The sequence below is a fragment of the Artibeus jamaicensis genome, unplaced genomic scaffold (assembly GCF_021234435.1).
Source record: "Artibeus jamaicensis isolate MK-2021 breed Jamaican fruit bat unplaced genomic scaffold, CSHL_Jam_final contig_1998, whole genome shotgun sequence".
Taxonomy (NCBI): domain Eukaryota; kingdom Metazoa; phylum Chordata; class Mammalia; order Chiroptera; family Phyllostomidae; genus Artibeus; species Artibeus jamaicensis.
This window is the reverse complement of record NW_026521407.1, coordinates 13,761,024-13,778,750: the sequence shown is the minus strand read 5'-3', so window position 1 is coordinate 13,778,750 and position 17,727 is coordinate 13,761,024. Positions and strand designations below refer to the sequence as shown.

General features: G+C 44.3%; 1 protein-coding gene across 4 annotated transcripts in view; it reads left to right on the top strand.

Annotated features, from left to right (window-relative positions):
• KANSL1 (KAT8 regulatory NSL complex subunit 1) overlaps positions 1-14,966 on the top strand; it is a 160,916-nt gene extending 145,950 nt beyond the window's left edge. For 3 of the 4 annotated variants that reach the window (XM_037163683.2, XM_037163681.2, XM_037163680.2), the window contains 8 exons: positions 5,865-6,047; positions 6,516-6,704; positions 7,022-7,170; positions 10,777-10,898; positions 11,538-11,595; positions 11,813-11,925; positions 12,650-12,902; positions 13,229-14,966. In XM_037163683.2, the coding sequence (XP_037019578.2) occupies positions 5,865-6,047; positions 6,516-6,704; positions 7,022-7,170; positions 10,777-10,898; positions 11,538-11,595; positions 11,813-11,925; positions 12,650-12,902; positions 13,229-13,456 (1,295 nt within the window). In that variant the 3' untranslated portion in view covers positions 13,457-14,966. The remainder of the gene's footprint in view (positions 1-5,864; positions 6,048-6,515; positions 6,705-7,021; positions 7,171-10,776; positions 10,899-11,537; positions 11,596-11,812; positions 11,926-12,649; positions 12,903-13,228) is intronic. The other variant, XM_037163684.2, reaches the window with a different exon arrangement.
• The last annotated feature ends 2,761 nt before the right edge of the window (positions 14,967-17,727 follow it).

Sequence of the window (17,727 nt, the reverse complement as noted above, 5' to 3'; positions counted from 1 at the left end):
CATTTGACTTTAGCTCTACGCCTATTACTTGTATAGAATTTCATGGTTTAAGAAGCACTTTTTTCACAGTTTATTTGCTATTCTCAGTAATCTTGTAAGGTGTTGCTTCAGTTTTCCAGATCAAGAAACAGGCTCAGAGAGATAATGGCTTTATCTCAGACTAAATGGCTAATGAGTTTAGATGGCTGAGAATTCAAATTTAAGTCATCTGATGCCTGTCCTTTGTCTTTGTTCTCTGTTCCTTCTCGGCCAGCTTGTTAAAAGAAATTGGGTTTCTACACAGTTCCAAACCGTAGCTGCAGACGAAGCCACAAGGAAACTTAGGAACATTTCTTTCGTTAGATACTCTCTCAGGTTTACCGTTTTGAATTGTGTAGGCTTGTATTTGAATAAAGAAGCCTGAAGCCTATGGTAATGTTTTGATTCTAAATAGGCCTCTTCCATACTCATTGAATATTAGCTGATAAACATGGTGACCATTTCTTTGTCAACAGTATTATTACTGTGTGTACAGTTTTGAATTCTCTCCTCTATCCTCCAATCAAATGTATACAAACCACCTGCCTGACATCCTTCATTGCACCATTCAGCATTTCTACCAAGAAGTTCCTATTCCCTGTTAACACTCTTGTCTTTCATACCTATACATCTGACCACTGCCCTTACACTTCCCCACTCCATCCCATTCCAAGCAACTATAGGTAGCAATGAGGGGGAAGGAAGGAAAAATAACATTTTCCTGTGTGCTTCTAAATACTGTTTGTCCCTTTGCCTCTCTGTCTTACATACACAAATAGCTCCTAACCATGCCACTAGGGTTTGGATAAGAGTTGTTCATTAAATTTCCTTATGAGAGTGTAAAGGAGACCATGTATATTTTACTACACCAAGCTGGGTATATGCACATATTTGCCTTTGGATAAATTAGACTTTTGTGAGCTGACCTGGGGAACTAGTTATTATATCTAATATTATTTTTATTTTGGGTAATTTTGCTTTGTCCAAACAACCACCACATTCAGAATGTAATCTCTTTTAAACTGGAGGATTCTCAGGGCCACCACCCTAGAGGGCACCATTCTGTGTGAATAGTGCCTCCTAAAGTATTACTGTGATTCCTGCGGTATCGTTGTGCAGAACAATTAGTAACAGTGAGGACTAGCAGCCAGCATAATACTGTGTGGATCAAACATGTGCATCAGACCTGACCTCTGTCCCACCTTTTTGCAACCTCTTCATTTTCAAGTAGAACCATTCGTGTAGTTTGTGAGATAGGAACCAACTGCAGCTTCTAATCCTAGAGTTCTGTCTCCCATCGTGATAACTTCTCATTCAGTTTCATATTAAGCATGACTACAGAAGATAGAATTTGAGGAACTGTAAGCCAGGCAGGAAGGTGGAGGCTTTAGGTTGTGATAACCTTTTAAGTACTCCAGAAGGGGCTTGTTTCTTTATCAACTTACTTACAACTAAGGTTAATCTTTAGTTTGAAATGTAGAGGGTACATAACCTTGGGGAAAGGAATATTTGTTAGGTTTGTGCTTAATAAGAGCACCACCTGCTGGCTATGAAGACCTCTGCTGTTTTGAGAGAGAGTTTGCCAAGACCACAGCTTGCCAGCAGGAGGAGGAAGTGAGCATTACAAACACCCCAAGAAAGTGTGTTTGAGAAAATGGTGGAAAGTGTAAGACAGTCAGATGACTTGTGGAATGACAGACCCTGGTGAGCCTAATGTCAAGGTCTTTTCACTTTGTTTGCAGAAGTAGTAACTTAAGGTAATATTTGTAATTACTTCCGTTTTCCTGTTACTGACATGATCGAGGGTCTGCCATTTCTATTCTCTAATAATAGCAATTTAATGCCATTACCTGTGAATGTATGGAATGTATGAAATCCTCTAGCTGAATGGGTTCCTATCATCTTTTCAATTTTATATGCCTTTCTTCAGTTACTTTCAGGTTCACTATATCCATTCTAGTTCAGAGTTTCAGCTTACGTAGATCTTAGGTGTTATTTCTTCCTCAGGTGGAACGTGGCCTTACATTAGCAATTCCTAAAAGATCATCTTTGTTCACTCACAAGGGGATTTAACTGAGTTCCTCTTCACTCTTATGAAAGCAATTAAAACACAGCAAACTTCTAGCAAAGTGTAGCTGCCTAAGTCCCTTAAATAGTTTGTTATTATCCCTAACCTCTTATTCAGTGGGTTTGTAGGAAGAGTTCTTGATTCTCCTTAATACCTCACCTCCAAGGGTGTCCTCTGTTTGCTTACTTGATTGTTTGATGGTGGCTGTCTGGATTTCATTAATTTTTTTAGAAGAGTCTGGGGTCCTGCAGTCCAACAAGACATGGTTGCTTGGCCTGTGCTCCAGTAGACAGAAGAGGGTGGAGCTAGAGCACGTGTGCTGGGGTGTTACCAGCCCTGATCTAGTCCTGCTGCCTCGTCTACAGATGAAGACACTAAAGCCCACTCAAGTGACTTGTTCTTGTTTCTCGTCCTGCTCAGTAATGGAACTGGGACCCGAATCCAGCTCTACTTCCTTCCAGTATATTGCTGTTTCCACTGTCTCCTTCCTTCCCTGGCTTAATTTTCACTTTTGGGAGGGTAATAACTGGGAAAAATGAAATCACTGTGTTTTTGTATTCCTATTCCATAGCCTTTGCCAAGTGGGAGTGACTCTTCTGTTGACAAAGGGGTATCCTGTGATGTTGAGGAAGTGTTCTCCCCTTTCTTAAACCTTTTATATGCATTCTAGCCCAACCCAGCTTTCAGAATGCCTCTAGACAATGCTTTATTTCCTTCACATCCTTTCCCCAACCAACCCCCTTGAAGTAGAGCAAAGAATTTTACCATTACTATCTCTAAACTCCCTTCTCAACCGTTGATGAATAGGGAATCCTTCTTTTAAGGTTGACTTTGGGGAAACGGGGAGGAATCAGACCATTTTATTGAGGGAATTCTGAGGGGAGGGGTTAAAAGGCTGGGAGGCCAAGATATTACTAGTTTCCCTATTTGTTTCACTGCCTTTAAGGACTGGTGATCTATATTCAGAACTAAAAAGTAATGTCCTGACGCTGCTTCCCTTTTAGGGAAGTGTCATACCTAAGAGTGGAACCATTCTATTAACTAAGGGATATGTTCATTGTAGTCCTGAAACATCTAGTGTTCAAATTTGGTCTTTGAAATGTCATGAAATCCATGGTCTATACTACAGGAAAGAGTGGTTAAATTATTTTAAACTGTAGAACTCTCTTGAAAAATACTCTGTATTCTCTACTTTCTTGGGAATAATTTGAGAGGCATCAGATTTCACCTGAGAATTAAACCTCTCCATTTTCTGACCCAAAGAATAACCTTGTGATGTGTGGAGAGTGAAGAATGTGGGCTTTAGGATTATGCAGCCTGAATTTGAATGTTGGTTGTTGCTAAATTTTGTAACCTTGGACAGTTAATTCACCTCTCTGAACCTGTTTTCTGTCTTTTAAAAGGAGCATAGTGATGCTTACATCATTGAATTGTTACAAAGATTGAATGATACACACAGGATGACACACACACACAATGCTGGCCACATAGTAGTAGGCTCAGTAAATGAACATTTATTGCTTTTTTTCTCACCACTCCCCGTGTCTCCTCTCCTAGTTCAGGTTGAGCACATCCTTTAACCGTCCCTGGGAGCCAAAATCTCTCACATATATAGAAAATACAATAAGTAGAGTGTATTTGTAGTACTGAAAAAAAGAAGGCATGCCATCAATGACTAGAGTTCAGAATGATTTTTGAAAGATGGAAAACAAGGTAACTGGAGAAATAAAATTAGGAAAAAAAAAAGTAGCCCAAAGTACATGTTAGAAGTAAGCTCCTGTGAGGGAGGAGCTGTTACAGGAAAGTTCTTTGCCAACAAAGGAGAAGGACACAGCAGTAAGAATGGGACCTGGGCATTTATCTGGGTGATGAATTTGGGCTCACTTTTGGGATAGCCAGGTTGGATTTCCCCTCCTGCACTCCTGCTCCACCAGTGCCACTTTCCATCAGGCAGTGATGTTTCATTCTGTGCTGCAGTGGTGGTATAGATGTGGGGGCTAGAACTTTTGACTGTGTCCCAGGTGGTTAATGGTAGGAACTGGGAGCTAAAGAGGAATGTGCTGGGCTTCAGATTAAAAAAGAACCTTGGAAGTTTTTCAGAACCCTGAAAAAACCCACACCTATGTCTATCATGGTGAAATTTCAGAAGATTCAGATTACAAAAAGGAAAATCTAATTTTCAGATTGCCAATAGAGGAATATAGCCAGAATAATACAGTAAGAAATAGAAATGAAAGGCATACAGATTGAAAGAACAGTCTAATTCTGTATGTAGAAAATCCTAAGGAATCCACAACAGCAACATTAAAAAATAACTGTTAGTAATGAGTTCCTCAAGATCACAAGGTATAATAAGGTCAGTATATAAAAGTTTACTGTATTTTTGTATACTACCAATGAATATAAGTTTAAGTTTTTAATAGTGCTATCAAAAATATGAAATACTTAAGAATAAAGTAAACCATCTGAATATGATCTGTGCATTGAAAACTGACAGACACTGCTGAGAGAAAATTACAGAAAACCTTAAAGTATGGATAAATGCACCATGTTCATGGAATGGCAGACTCAGTATTGATGGCAGGACAGATGGCAATTCTTCCCAAACTGATCTAATTGAGTCAGTTTAATAATAGCAAGCTTTTATTTGTTTGCTTGTGTTTTCAAAAGCTTCAAAAGAAAACAGACCAAGTACAAGTGAATAAGAATCTATTTTGTCTTATTTGCAACACTGGATGTTAGAATACAATGGAGTAAACCTTTAAAGGTCTGAGATAATCAAGTCTAAAAAGATTAATTTGTGTCCTGACCAGAGTGGCTCAGTTAGTTGGACCATCATCCTGTAAACCAAAAGGTTGCTGATTTGATTCCCATTGAGGGCACATGCCTAGGTTGTGGGTTTGTTCCCTGATCGGGGAGGGTTTGGAAGGCAGCTGATCAGTGTTTCTCTCCCCACCTCTCTCTCTCCCTCTCTCTGTCTCTGTCTCTCTCTCTTTCTCTAATCAATAAGCATGTCCTCAGGTCAGGGGTTTAGTTTTTTAAGATTACCTCTTGATGTTGAATATTAACAAATCAGCTAAAAAGCCTATCAGGGTGTCCACCCTTTTGGTGTCTCTATGCCACACATGAAATACACAAAAATTGATGAGTAAAAAAAGGGTTTTCAGTAAATTTACGATTCTCTGTTGGGCCACATGTGGCCTGCAGGCTGCATGTTGGACACCCCTACTAATCTCAAAGGGGTTGGAGCCATGGAGGAAAGTGGGGGAAGAATGGGATAGTTCTTAACTTTGGGGAAAAGATGTAGTACACAGTACAATGCCTGATAGATAAAGTAGACTGAATAATTATTGAATGACTATATACTGATTAAATCTAGAGATGGAAGTAAGTTTAAATGTTTTGGTCTCTAGAAGAATAGAAACAGAATGTTTTATCAATCTTTCAAACCAGTAAAGTTAAATTTAGCAGTGCTGTCAGTCAAACAAAACTATCAATCTAACAAAAGGTATTTTAGATGTGTTGTGTTTTGTTTTTGAACTTGAAAAATAAGATGCAAAGTAACTTGTGGGTAGAATGGCCAGTAATATTCAGATAAACAGATACCCCACATGATTGTGCTTGCCTGCCAGGTCACCTTGCTACTGGGTAAATGAAAGAAGGATGATCGTTCTTACCCACTGGGGAGCCAGATGGTGAAATCACCTCACTTCATGAGACGGGAGCCCAGAGGCCAGATGTTTGTGGACTAACCTTCAATGTTTTGTGTTTCTTGCAGATGTTCCCACCAGCCTGCACTTCCAGAGCATGCTGAAATCTCAGTGGCAGAATAAACCTTTTGACAAAATCAAACCTCCCAAAAAATTTTCACTTAAGCACAGAACACCCATGCCAGGCAGTCTGCCAGATCCAACTCGTAAAGACAGGCACAAGTTGGTCAACTCCTTCCTAACAACAGCCAGTAAGTGTCAGAGGACCAGGGAGCCCTCCTGTTACTTTCCTGTCCCTTTTATGTGTGCAGGTTCCTGGTTTGCTGTGGCAGTATGTTGGGTCGGAAATCGATAACAAAGTCAGCTTACCGTCTACTTCTACTTATCTTGATTCTCTCAGATAGACTTGGAAAGAAAGCTGTTCCAGACACTGTGCATCTTGGGGCAAGACCCATAGTGCTCAGTGCACAGCCAGCAGTAGCATGGCATTGGCTTCATCTCTGGGTAGGCTGTCTTCTGTAGCCTGGTGTCTCTTTTCTTTGGTGGAGGACACCGTGGGCTCCCTGGTCATTGTGCTGTTTGCTAGAAGCTTCAGTCCCAGGGGACTGGCCTGCTGCCCTAGGTGTCCGTCATTGGCCTAGTGAGAACTCGAGCTCAACTTAAATAAGAAAAGATTGAGAGAAGGTACTTCACAGCTCTTTTTCTGTTCCCCTCTTCAGAGCTGTCCCATCACCAAACCCGGCCTGACAGGACCCACAGGCAACACTTAGACGATGTGGGGGCCGTGCCTATGGTGGAGCGAGTGACAGCGCCAAAAGCAGAGCGCTTGCCCAACCCACCGCCACCTGTGCATGACCCAAACCACAGCAAAATGAGATTGCGAGACCATTCATCTGAGAGAAGTGAAGGTAGGGCCAGGCCTGGCACCTCTACCTGCATTTGCACCTGCTCAGGGCTTTCTGGGGCAGCCTGTACTTCTCTTTAATTGCCCCCAGCTTTGTCCTTCACTCTAGGAAGGCAGAATAGAGAGACTCCACTGCTCCTAAATGCAGGCCACTTCTTACTGCTGCAGCACCCTCTGCCCAGCCCCCTGCTTCACCTTTTTATCCTCTAGGCTTAGAAAGCATTTTTGCCTTTACTGTGTATTACTCGCATTCCTAGCTTGTGCTAAAAGTAGAGCTGGTTGAGGTAGCCACATAGTCCCATTTTCTGTTGACTTTTGCAGTATTGAAGCATCACACAGACTTGAACAGTTCAAGCTTCTTGGCAGCCTCCCACCATTCACCACACAGTCCTTTGATGCGACAGCTCTCCACCTCATCAGACACCTCTGTACCCTCCAGCTCCAGCCCACAGGTTACAGCCAGCACATCTGTAAGTACCTGCGTGGAGTTGGCCGGACAGCCCCTCTGCAGCTTCGGCTCATTTGAGTGTTTCTGGGGGACAGTGTAGAAAGCAGTCTGTGAAGCCCAGGGCAGCTGTGGGGACTCAACTTACTATGATGTTGTGTGTCTTTTTCAGTCAAAGTGGTGGTATTTCACTTTGTTGTTTTTGATCATAGAAATGAATGGATCTGTGCTGGTCCATCTATAGAAAGCTTGATGCAGGGACAGACCCTTAAAGTAGTCTAGGACTATTCAAGATCTGTGGGATTGTTTCACACAGCACTCAACAATGTCATGGCTCTAACCCTGTTAGTCTAAGAAGTAGGCAGAGAGAAGGTATACGGGAGTGATGCCTGTGTGGGCATTGGAGACATTTGATTTCCCTGTTTTTACTGTACCATTGAGTGGAGGAGCTATAGTACAGAGCGTAAGCACTGGGCGTTAGGGTGCCTGGAACCAAAGGGAGAAAGCAGAGCCCATGCCTTTCAGGTGCACAGAGCAGAATTACAGATGCAGAAAGCCATTCTCAAAGCCATTCCAGACTCACATTCCTGTAAATTTTGTTCTAATATTTTAATTCCATAAGACATGCCTCCTTGAACATATGTACCTGTAGCTGCTTTATGCCACTGAAAGGTACTTTATATAATAATAATAGTAATAATAATGGTAATAATAAAAAATACTGCCACTGTAATGTTTGTCAATGCTGAGTGCTGTACATATGATCTCTCAGTCCAAAAATACCTTTTGAGATGTAATTGATGTGAATTCCCATTTTATAAACAGGGAAACTAAGGCTTTCCAAGGTTAAGGAAATTGCATAAAGCAAAGGTGACTTTTGCAGGTTATAATTGTGATTCAGACCAAGCCATCTGGCTGCAGAGCCAGCTCTCTCACATTGCACTACTCAGTGCTGGCCAAAGGGGCACCTCATTGCAGAGGCACCTTGCACAGGTGCTTTGAAGCCCCTCAGAGCTGACATATTTGTGCCCACAAAATGTACTCAGTGTGTTCCTATGAATAGGTAGGAATTCACATTGTTCTCTCTCTGCTCTTAAAAATCATACTATCTTTTCCAAACAACCTCCTTGTTCCTCCCTCTTCTTTGCCTCCTACATCCACAAATTTTGCCTAAATAGATCTGTAGTATCTATCTTAAACTCAGTTACCCATTAGCAAAAGGTCTCAGATAACCAAAGGAGCAAAGGATTTCAACTCTGAGATTGAGGACCTGGTGAGACCTCAGTATTTTCTTACCTGCCAGTCCTCCTGTGCCTGGAGAATATTGACTTAGGCCTGGATTATTTGAAATGTTTACTTGTTATTTATTGAGTATAATTTTTTTTAAGAATCTGGATTTATTTAATAATAGAGTGAAAGGCCAGATACTTAAATTAAGGTAGAGAAGCTGGAGGACACAGAGAGGCAGTAGGCGAGGGGGCGCGTCAGAATCACTTCACTGGCTTTTACAAATCCCTGAAGATTCTGATCTGATAGTCAGAAGGAGGATCTGAGAAAAAAAATTTAAACCTCTTCTCATCTTTCTTCTGATGTGCATCCATGCTTGGGAACCACTTTCCATTCCCATCGACTGCTCTCTGCCTCCAGTTCTAAACAGGAGAGAGTAGTTATGTCAGACTAGATGAGTGTGCAGTGGAATGAAGGGTGGACGCTCGAGCCCATTGAACAGTCCCCACAACCTACCAACGCCTCTTTACCTCCACGGTACTAAAAGCAAGCCCAAGAAGATTCACGGAAAGTCCACACCTGTTTCAGCCATTGGTTTCACATTCATCTTTGATTAAGATACAGGGAAAGCTATCTCTTGAGGCTTGCTTAAGGGATACTTCTTATAATAGGACATAACAGTTTCAACAGAGATTTGATAGTGGCAGAGGCCTTTGCGTATGAGGTCACTAAGCCTTAGCTGCAAAACTCAGCCATGCAAGATTTGCAAAAGTCTGTTCAACAGTTTTGGTTAACCAGTTACCCCAAATTTGTGAGGTCAGTGACAATCTATTGCAGCAATTTTCACCTGGCATGCCACAAGGATTTTTAAAGCATGTAATACTTAACTGTTTAGTCAGGGACACTGACCTCTTTTTCCTTTAGAGTGTCAAACTTTACAAAAAGACAACAATCAATACAACAGTAGTCATCTGGTGTGGATGAACCAAGATTATACCTATTTTTTTGGCCAGATCAGCAAAAATGTATTTTTTTGGTGTGCCACAGAATTTTAGTAATTAGTCTGTGTGTGCCATGAGATGAACAAGGTTGAACATCACTGATCTATTCCTTATTTGATAGAGAAGGAAGTCGAGGTGAGAAAGACATTGCGATAACCTGAAGTCCTAGCTGTAAAACAACGAAACCCCTGGCCCAGGAAGCCCTGCCTCTCCATGTTCTCTGAGAATGTTCTGAAATGATGGGCTGAGTCAAGTATATGTCACCCTCCAGGAACGGAGTAGACTGGTTAGTTGTAGGGAACAACCTCTTCTTCATCTTCCTTCACTAACCCCTTCTGGGCTGACCACAGGTGGTTTGGGTTTGAGTGCAGCCTCTTAGGTGTTTTCAACTATGTTGTTGCCATGGCAGCATGTTTGTCATCCACTGTTTCTTTCTGGCCTCTCACAGCTCAGTTGCCAGTCCCTGTCAGGGTAGGATGTTTCCTCTCTGGGCACAAACAGCTGGTGGACTTCGTCCTCCATCTTAGGAACCAAGCCCTGTGGCTCCCTGCTTTATTCCTTCTTGGGTCTCCCAACTGCTGTAGATGCCCACCTCCTCCTCTGATAATTGGATCATTAGTCTTCTTTCCCAGAGTTGGATCTTCTCATCTTTGAATGAAAGTGAATCTCCTTTCTCCAGGAGTGTGAGCTGTAGAACCTGGTCCTCTTCTCCTGTTTGGCTCCACTCGTCTCCATTAATACAGTTAGAAGCTTTCAGCTCTTTCCCCAAGACCAGTAGCCATGAAGAGAGGAAATCACATAGGGGCCAAGTAGGTAGATGATGGGTACAGATTTAACTGAAGAGTTCAGATCTACAGGAAGGAGGCGTCTTCATGACATCCAAGGTTAGATGATCTGTTTAGCTGGACCTATTCTTGGGGCTGTCTTTCAGGATGAGAGAAATCATCTTTATAACCTGAAGAGTCACCACTAGGTTTAAGTATTGTTTTTAGGAGCTACTATGGGTCTTAGTCACAGACAGGAATAAAAGGGGGAAACTAAAGGGATTTAAAGGAGGGAGGGAGTAGTAAAGGTAAGGTGGTGTGTATAAAGAAGTATGAGGAACTGCAACAACTGACTTGAGGGCCCAGAATGCCTACCCCTGTAAAATTCTTAGGAGTCTCTTTTCATGTGAGCCCATAAAGGAAGAGGGTGGACAGTGAGGCTTGTGCACGGGAGCTACTTCTCAGGACCACCTAGTAGTTCTCCGGAGGACTTTGTTATAGGAGCCCATCTCCTAGATGCAAGCAGCTGCTGCCCAACTCCCACCCAAGGTGCTCCCAGATGCTGGGGCATAAGTCTGCAGTGTATACTTTGATGTTTGTAGAATCATGCCTTTTAAATTTGCCTTTGTCTTACTACAGCAGCCAGTAAGGAGGAGAAGGGGAGAGAGCTCATTTGATATTAACAACATTGTCATCCCAATGTCTGTTGCTGCAACAACCCGTGTGGAGAAACTGCAATACAAGGAAATCCTTACTCCCAGGTAGAGGCCCTAAATAATAGGCTTCTCTCCCCATTGTTCCTGTTATTGTCCTTTTTCCTTTGTCCCTCATCACTGAGCTTTGGGTCCTAGCCTTGGATTTTGTCTTCTCTTTAAGAGGTAGTTGTATGTAATAAAAGTGAAATTTTTTCTTATTAGTTCACTCTCATTTCCTTATATAAGTCTAACCAGACCATAGGCCATAAATTGGTGATAGACATGTTTTGTTCAACACATAAACAGTGTGTTTTAAAATATTGAATATGTTGTCGCATCAAAGCAGGATTTCATTTGTGAATCTTTTCTTCTAGCTTTTGTTGACAAATCAGAAGATCGGGGGATTTTTGTATGTGCATTCCCCTATGGTAGCAATGAGCTGGTGCTGAACAGTGGTGGTCCCCTTTAAGCAGGTTCCTTTGCTTGAGTTTCTTAGTCTCCAGGCCTGCATCCTGGTTGGTCCTTGTGGGTGTTTTGAGTGTGAATCCTCTAAAAGAGCCTAAGGAGGCCAAGCTTTGAGAGGGGAGAGCCTGTCCAACAGAAAGGAGTGTCACTCATAGTTGCAGGACTATCATTCTCGCATGGATACATTTATCCTCCCCAGGTAACCTGCCATCTCACGATTGTCCCCTCTTGGTTTTGCAGCTGGCGGGAGGTCGATGTTCGGTCTCTGAAGGGGAATCCTGATGAGGAGAATGAGGAGGTAACAGTGTGGTCATTCTTTCTGTGTCTCTTAGACATATGTGGGTGCACACCTCCAGGTGCCTCAAGACCTGTGGGTGTCAGATGCAAGCTCATATTTCTGTTTTGACCAGAAGGAGCCTAGTATGGGATGGGGCTGGCTCTGGAATTGATCTACTTGTACTTAAAGCTCAGCTTCCTGGAGGAAAGAGGGAATCAACGAAGCTGCTTAATTGCAGGTTGAGGACCTATCTGATGCAGCCTTCGCCGCCCTGCATGCCAAATGTGAGGAGATGGAGAGGGCTCGGTGGCTGTGGACCACGAGTGTACCACCCCAACGACGGGGCAGCAGGTGATGGGACAAGGAGTTTGGGCCCTAACCGTGTGGGTGGAATTACCACTGCCTCTCAGTTGTTTTTCATATTTGTCCACTGGCAGTGGCTGAGAATACACAAGTTCCTTGGTGTTTGTTGGACCCAGTGAGGGTATAAGCAGTCAAATGCTGGGTCCTTGCCAAGTAGGTAGTGATCTCTTAGAAGAGTAAGTAGGCTGTCTGTGACATTTGGTGGCCTCACCACCAGCTGTCCTTCCCTTGGAGAGTTTAGTATGGTTTTGTGATCCTGCTTGAAAGAACTGCCCCACCCTGTCTCCAGTTGTGGTTAACGGGCAGAAGCCCTCAGGATTCTCAAATAGAAGGATTTGGACTCTTGATTTTGCTTTTTTTTCTTTGACTATAATTTTCAAAGTCTGGACTAATTTCCCTCTCCCTGTAAATTCTAGGCATTGAGCAGGGATTAGCCCTGGCATTGTTCAGCCCTGGCTTTCTCTAGGGAAGATAGGCGTACACAGTTCTTAGAGGTCCTATCGTGTAGCTACCTCCTTACACTGAAGTGGAGGGAATGAGGGCATCTGTCATTCCTAGGGAAGAACTGGTGGTGTCCGTCTATCTTGACTTCTCTGGTCGGGGTGCCTTTTTTCCCATGCCTCCTCTCCAACACCCCCACCTCCTCCAAATAAACACCCTAGACATTCCCCTATTACTTGGGCACTCAAGATTTGCATTTATTCCTATACAGGTCTTACAGGTCATCAGATGGCCGGACAACCCCCCAGCTGGGTAGTGCCAACCCCTCCACCCCCCAGCCTGCCTCTCCTGACGTCAGTAGTAGCCACTCTTTGTCAGAGTTCTCCCACAGTCAGTCCCCTAGGAGTCCCATCAGCCCGGAACTGCACTCGGCCCCCCTCACCCCTGTGGCGCGGGACTCTCTACGTCACCTAGCCAGTGAAGACACCCGTTGTTCCACACCAGAGCTGGGGCTGGATGAACAGGTGAGGGGCGCTGCCTTTGCATGGGGTTGATGGGGTGGGGGGTGGAATTGGGAGGGGACAGCACCTGCTGAAGATGAATCTTACTATCATGACTCTCCCTCCATGTTTTGAAGGGGACAAAGGGCTGCATTTTAATTGACCTCCTGAAGGTACCATCGACCTGTCCATTGTGAAAGGGTGCCCACTCAGTGAGGGGTCTTCCGAGACCCCAGGAACTCTAGAGAGAGGCTGGTCAGGGACTCCAGTCCGCACACTTCAGGCCAGGGTCTTGGGGCAGGTGGCCGTCCGGGACTGGGTCCTTACTAAGGTAACTTGTCTGCCCACAGTCCGTCCAGCCGTGGGAGCGGCGAACCTTCCCCCTGGCGTACAGTCCCCAGGCAGACTGTGAGGACCAACTGGATGCTCAGGAACGGGCAGCCCGCTGCACTCGGCGCACCTCAGGCAGCAAGACTGGCCGGGAGACTGAGGTGGCACCCAGTTCACCTTCTGCTGTCCCACCCAAGAGTCGGCATCTGGCAGCAACAGTCACAGCTCAGCGTCCCACTCACAGATGAGTGGGATACGAGAATCTAAACAGACTCACTAACTATATTGGCATTAAAGCTTCAACAATCTCTGCGTTTGATATTCAAACATCATATGCCGGAAATTTTCACAGTTTTTAGTGAATTTAACGATTTAGATTCTACTTTGGTAATTTTTTCTTGTTTTGATTTTTGTTTTGGTTTTTTGTTTCCATGTTTTGTTGTCACACCTGAGCACTTCCTCCAGTTGGCAAACAGAAGTTCAGGATAAGAGCCTGCCAGCCTGGTCCTGGCACATCCTCTGCACTGTTGAATCACTGGACTTAGCGATGTTTGATGATCACCTCTCCCTCGCACCCGTGGGCAGGGCGGAACAGCCAAGTGGGCAGAGGGAATGGAAAGCTGCAGCTCAGTATTGCCACCTTAAGTTAGGGTGGGGAGGAAAGCTCACTCTGGGCTTCTTCCCCCTCTCCTTCCACCTGTGCTGGAGTGTACCCCTCACCCAGAGCATCTTGGCCATAGCTGCCAGCTAGAATGGCTTCCCCTTGTCATCAGATCCTGGAGACCAATGTTGGGTTTCCTCTGCATTTGGTCATCTCTGTTTTAACTCCTTAACTGCAGTTAACTTGGCTGCGGCTGCTCAGGTCCCCATCTTGCCCCTTTGTGTCCTCTTGTCTGCTCCCCTATGCCATCCGTATACATACCCACACGCACCAGTCCTTCCACTCGGGCCTTTTTAACCTGTCCTTGTCCATGAAGGTAGATCTAGACTACTTAACCTCTGTCCCCACTCCTCTGCAAACTAGGGGTCTGGGTACAGAGCAGCATTTTTTTCATGTAATTTTGTTTTCCCTGCCTGATTTATTTAGTCATGTTTCCTTCCCATCCAGGTCCCTGTCCATGTTGGTTAGGCCCTTCCTCTCTCAAGCTTCCCTTTCCTGTGGAACATTGTCTGGTCCCAGCCGTGGTTCCCGTCACTCCCCGTGGTCACCCCCTTGGTTGTTAACCTTGTGCCTGTCTTATGTATGATCATATTACCAAAAAGGGGGCAATAAGATTTTTATTTTATTTTATTTTAATTTTTTTTTTGCCATTTTGTAATCATATAAAAATAGGCAAACTGCTTAATGGTTGGGGTTTTTTCACAATTTTCAACATTAGTGATTTTTTTGATTCTGTTTGCAAGTTAAAGGGTTTGTCATTGTTTCTTTAAAAAAAACAATAATGCACCATATCCCTATGCATAAAGTGCTTCTTCTATTTATAAGGTTGAAAATTCTGAATAACCCTTTTAGCATTGTAAAAAAAAAAAACAAAAAAACAAAAATGGGAAAAAAAACCTTGTATTTTGTAAATATTTTCTTTTTCTGCTTTGAGCTGTGTATTGGCAGCGAAACATGTAGCTGTCTTTGTTCTATAGAAATGCTTTTCTTCAGAGAAGCTGATCTTTGTTAATGTCTTGATTATGTTCACAAAGCACAGACTAGTGCTTTAAAAAAAAGGAAGGAAAAAATGAAAAAAATAAAAAAAAGTTACAGACTGTTGTGTGCTGGGCCTTTCTTGACAGTTGGACGGTGGTGAGGTGGCAGCTTAGGAGCTGGCCCTGTGGGAACAGTTCTCTGGTGTCCTCGGACTTGCTGTGAACTTGGGGCGTCTCCACTGTCCGTGGGCACCAGGGCAGGGTCATCTGATGGTGACCAGGGAGGGGCTGTGGTTGTCTTCATGAGTTGGTACAGTGGGGAGGGTGAGTGCCAAGAGGACGGGTTCTGCGTAAAAGATTTTTAACATTTATTTTTAGAGAGGGGAAGGGAGGGAGAAAGGCAGAGAAACATCCATGTGTGGTTGCCTCTCGAGTGCTCTGCCTACTGGCAACCTGGCCTGCAACCCAAGCATGTGTCCTGACTGGGAATTGAACTGGTGACCCTTTGGTTCACAGGCCCATGCTCAATCCACTGAGCCACACCAGCCAGGGCAGATCATCTGTTTTTTACTGGTTGTAAGTAATTGTTGCTTCTCAATGTTCCTGTCTCTAATGAAGCCAGCAGTATGACATTTTATATCTATTCCAAATTGCTCTTTAATGAAGATTTCACTTTTATTGTTGACCTTTTTGGGGGTTGGGGCCAATGAGATACATTTTTTATGGACCTTGAGCTGCTTCTCACCTGCTACCTGAGATTATAGTCTCTGTCTTACAAGGAGGACAAGTGCTTGATTTTCTTTGTACAAGATGAATAAGTGGGTGGGTCTGGTTCTTTCTTTTTCCTTTTCACAGCAGTCAAGTGGAAACAGCCAGTGAGGCTGCTGTCCTGGACACACAAGCAGGAGTTCCCAGGTAGCAATTTCTGTCTGTCTGCAGTGGCTAAGGAGACAAGTCCTGTTTTGATACTGAAAAACACTAAAGGCTCAATGTTAAGACCTTGAACTGATTACTAAGGAACAATATGATGGGTTGTTTTGTTACTGTTTCCCTTTGTGTTTGTGAGATTGCTGGGGGTTGACTTAGCAGACCCATTCTCCAAGATTGCTTCTAAGGGAGGAGGGAGGCAGCTGTGTGGGCCCGGGAGGGAGCTAAGCTATCTCCTTCAGCTGGTTTGCCTAGAGTTCTGCTTCAGCCCCAGGCCTTTAGGCTAATTTCCAGGGACGAAAAGATCTCATACCTGAGAAGTTAGAAAGTTCTCACATCTTAAAAACTCTGAGGGCAGCCACATGAGCTCCACCCAAGGGGATTGACCCCACAGCTAAAGACCCTAAGAATCGTTCACCTTCGGGGCCCCAGAAAGAGCTGGTAAACATTATGTCTCAGTTTTAATATTCCCCATTTTCTAAGAATTGGGATTGAATTTAGAGTGAAACATGGGTTTGTTATTCCACCCATTCATTGGTTGGTTCATATACTTGTCCTGATCGGGGAATCAGAACCACATCCTTGGCTTATCAGAACAATGCTCTAGCCAACTGAGCCACCAGGCCAGGGCTGCTGTTTCCCTGAGCTAAGTTCTCCAAATGAGGCTGGGAAAAGACTTCCAAATCATATGTCTCATATCATTTTCTTGTCCTTTGAATTCATGCATGGAGACCTTATTTAATCAGTAATAACTTTTATTTCCAAATTCACTTTTACAGCAACAGTGTAAATCATTTGTTAAAACATACAATACACCAAATGGACGTTCACAAACAGGAAGCTAAGCTAAGATGGTTTCATGTCGTCCCACCCACCCACCCTCAAATTACTGAAGATATCATGGGACTTGTGAGTGCCAGAAATTGTCCCGCCCGACACTGAAGATTCATGGACTGAGTCCATCAAGAGGTGAGACTGGGTCAGTGCCCAGGGTAATAAATAACCCTTTCCAAAGCTGAAGAGCAACCAGAAGTCTCAAGCCAAGGATCTGTAGATGGTACATGCTTGATCTCCACCTCTGCCCTCATCCCCACCTTTTGGCTTTACGTGGGGGACAAAGGTAAAAGAGGGTAAAGGGAAAGACCTCTGTGGCTGCTAGACACAAGCCACGTGTCTGGAGCCAGTGGGAAAAGTGACACAAAGGTGCCCACAGCCCAAAGGAAAGATGCCAAGAGTCTATGGGAGGCATGACTGTGGGCTTGGGGTCTTGGCAAGAGACCAGAGCAACCATGTCCCCAGACTCCTCCACAGGCCTCCCCACTGGCCCGTGGCCAAGAAGCACATGGGAGCAGCTGGCAGCCTGCTGCACTTGGAGTCCTGTCAGTGAAGAGGCGAAGCCACAAGGACCTCTAGCAAATGCGGTGGAAATCATGAAGGAAAAGGGTTATAAGGCGGTTTAACTGCTGCACTCCAAGACTTCCCTTTGCCCACGGTAACTATCTTACAGGTTCCTCCCCCCCAACCCCTATAGCACAACAAGCAATTGCAAACAGGATACAGTCTCACCATTGAAGTCAATTTAAATGGAACTATTGATAGAGTGGAGAGCTTGAAGGAACCAGGTATATAGCATGTCTAGCCCACCCAAGGGACATTGGAGGTAGGGGATCGGGGGTGGGGGAGAGCCCAGCCCTGGGGGATTGTCCTCATTTAAGGTCACAAACTAGCATCCCTTTGTCTTTCCAGGCCAGCGCCCATGTGATCATCCTAATCTGTGATTTTGAGGCTGACCCCAGTAACCCACCCCACAAGGGAGATGTCAGCCCTGGGAGTAAAGTGATGGAGAACAGGGTACGGGTCTTGCAGGAAGAGGTGCAGGAAGAAATGCAGCCAAAACTAGCAGCAGTGATGCGCCACATCTAACGGCTACCCCATCTTTAAACCACGGTGCCTT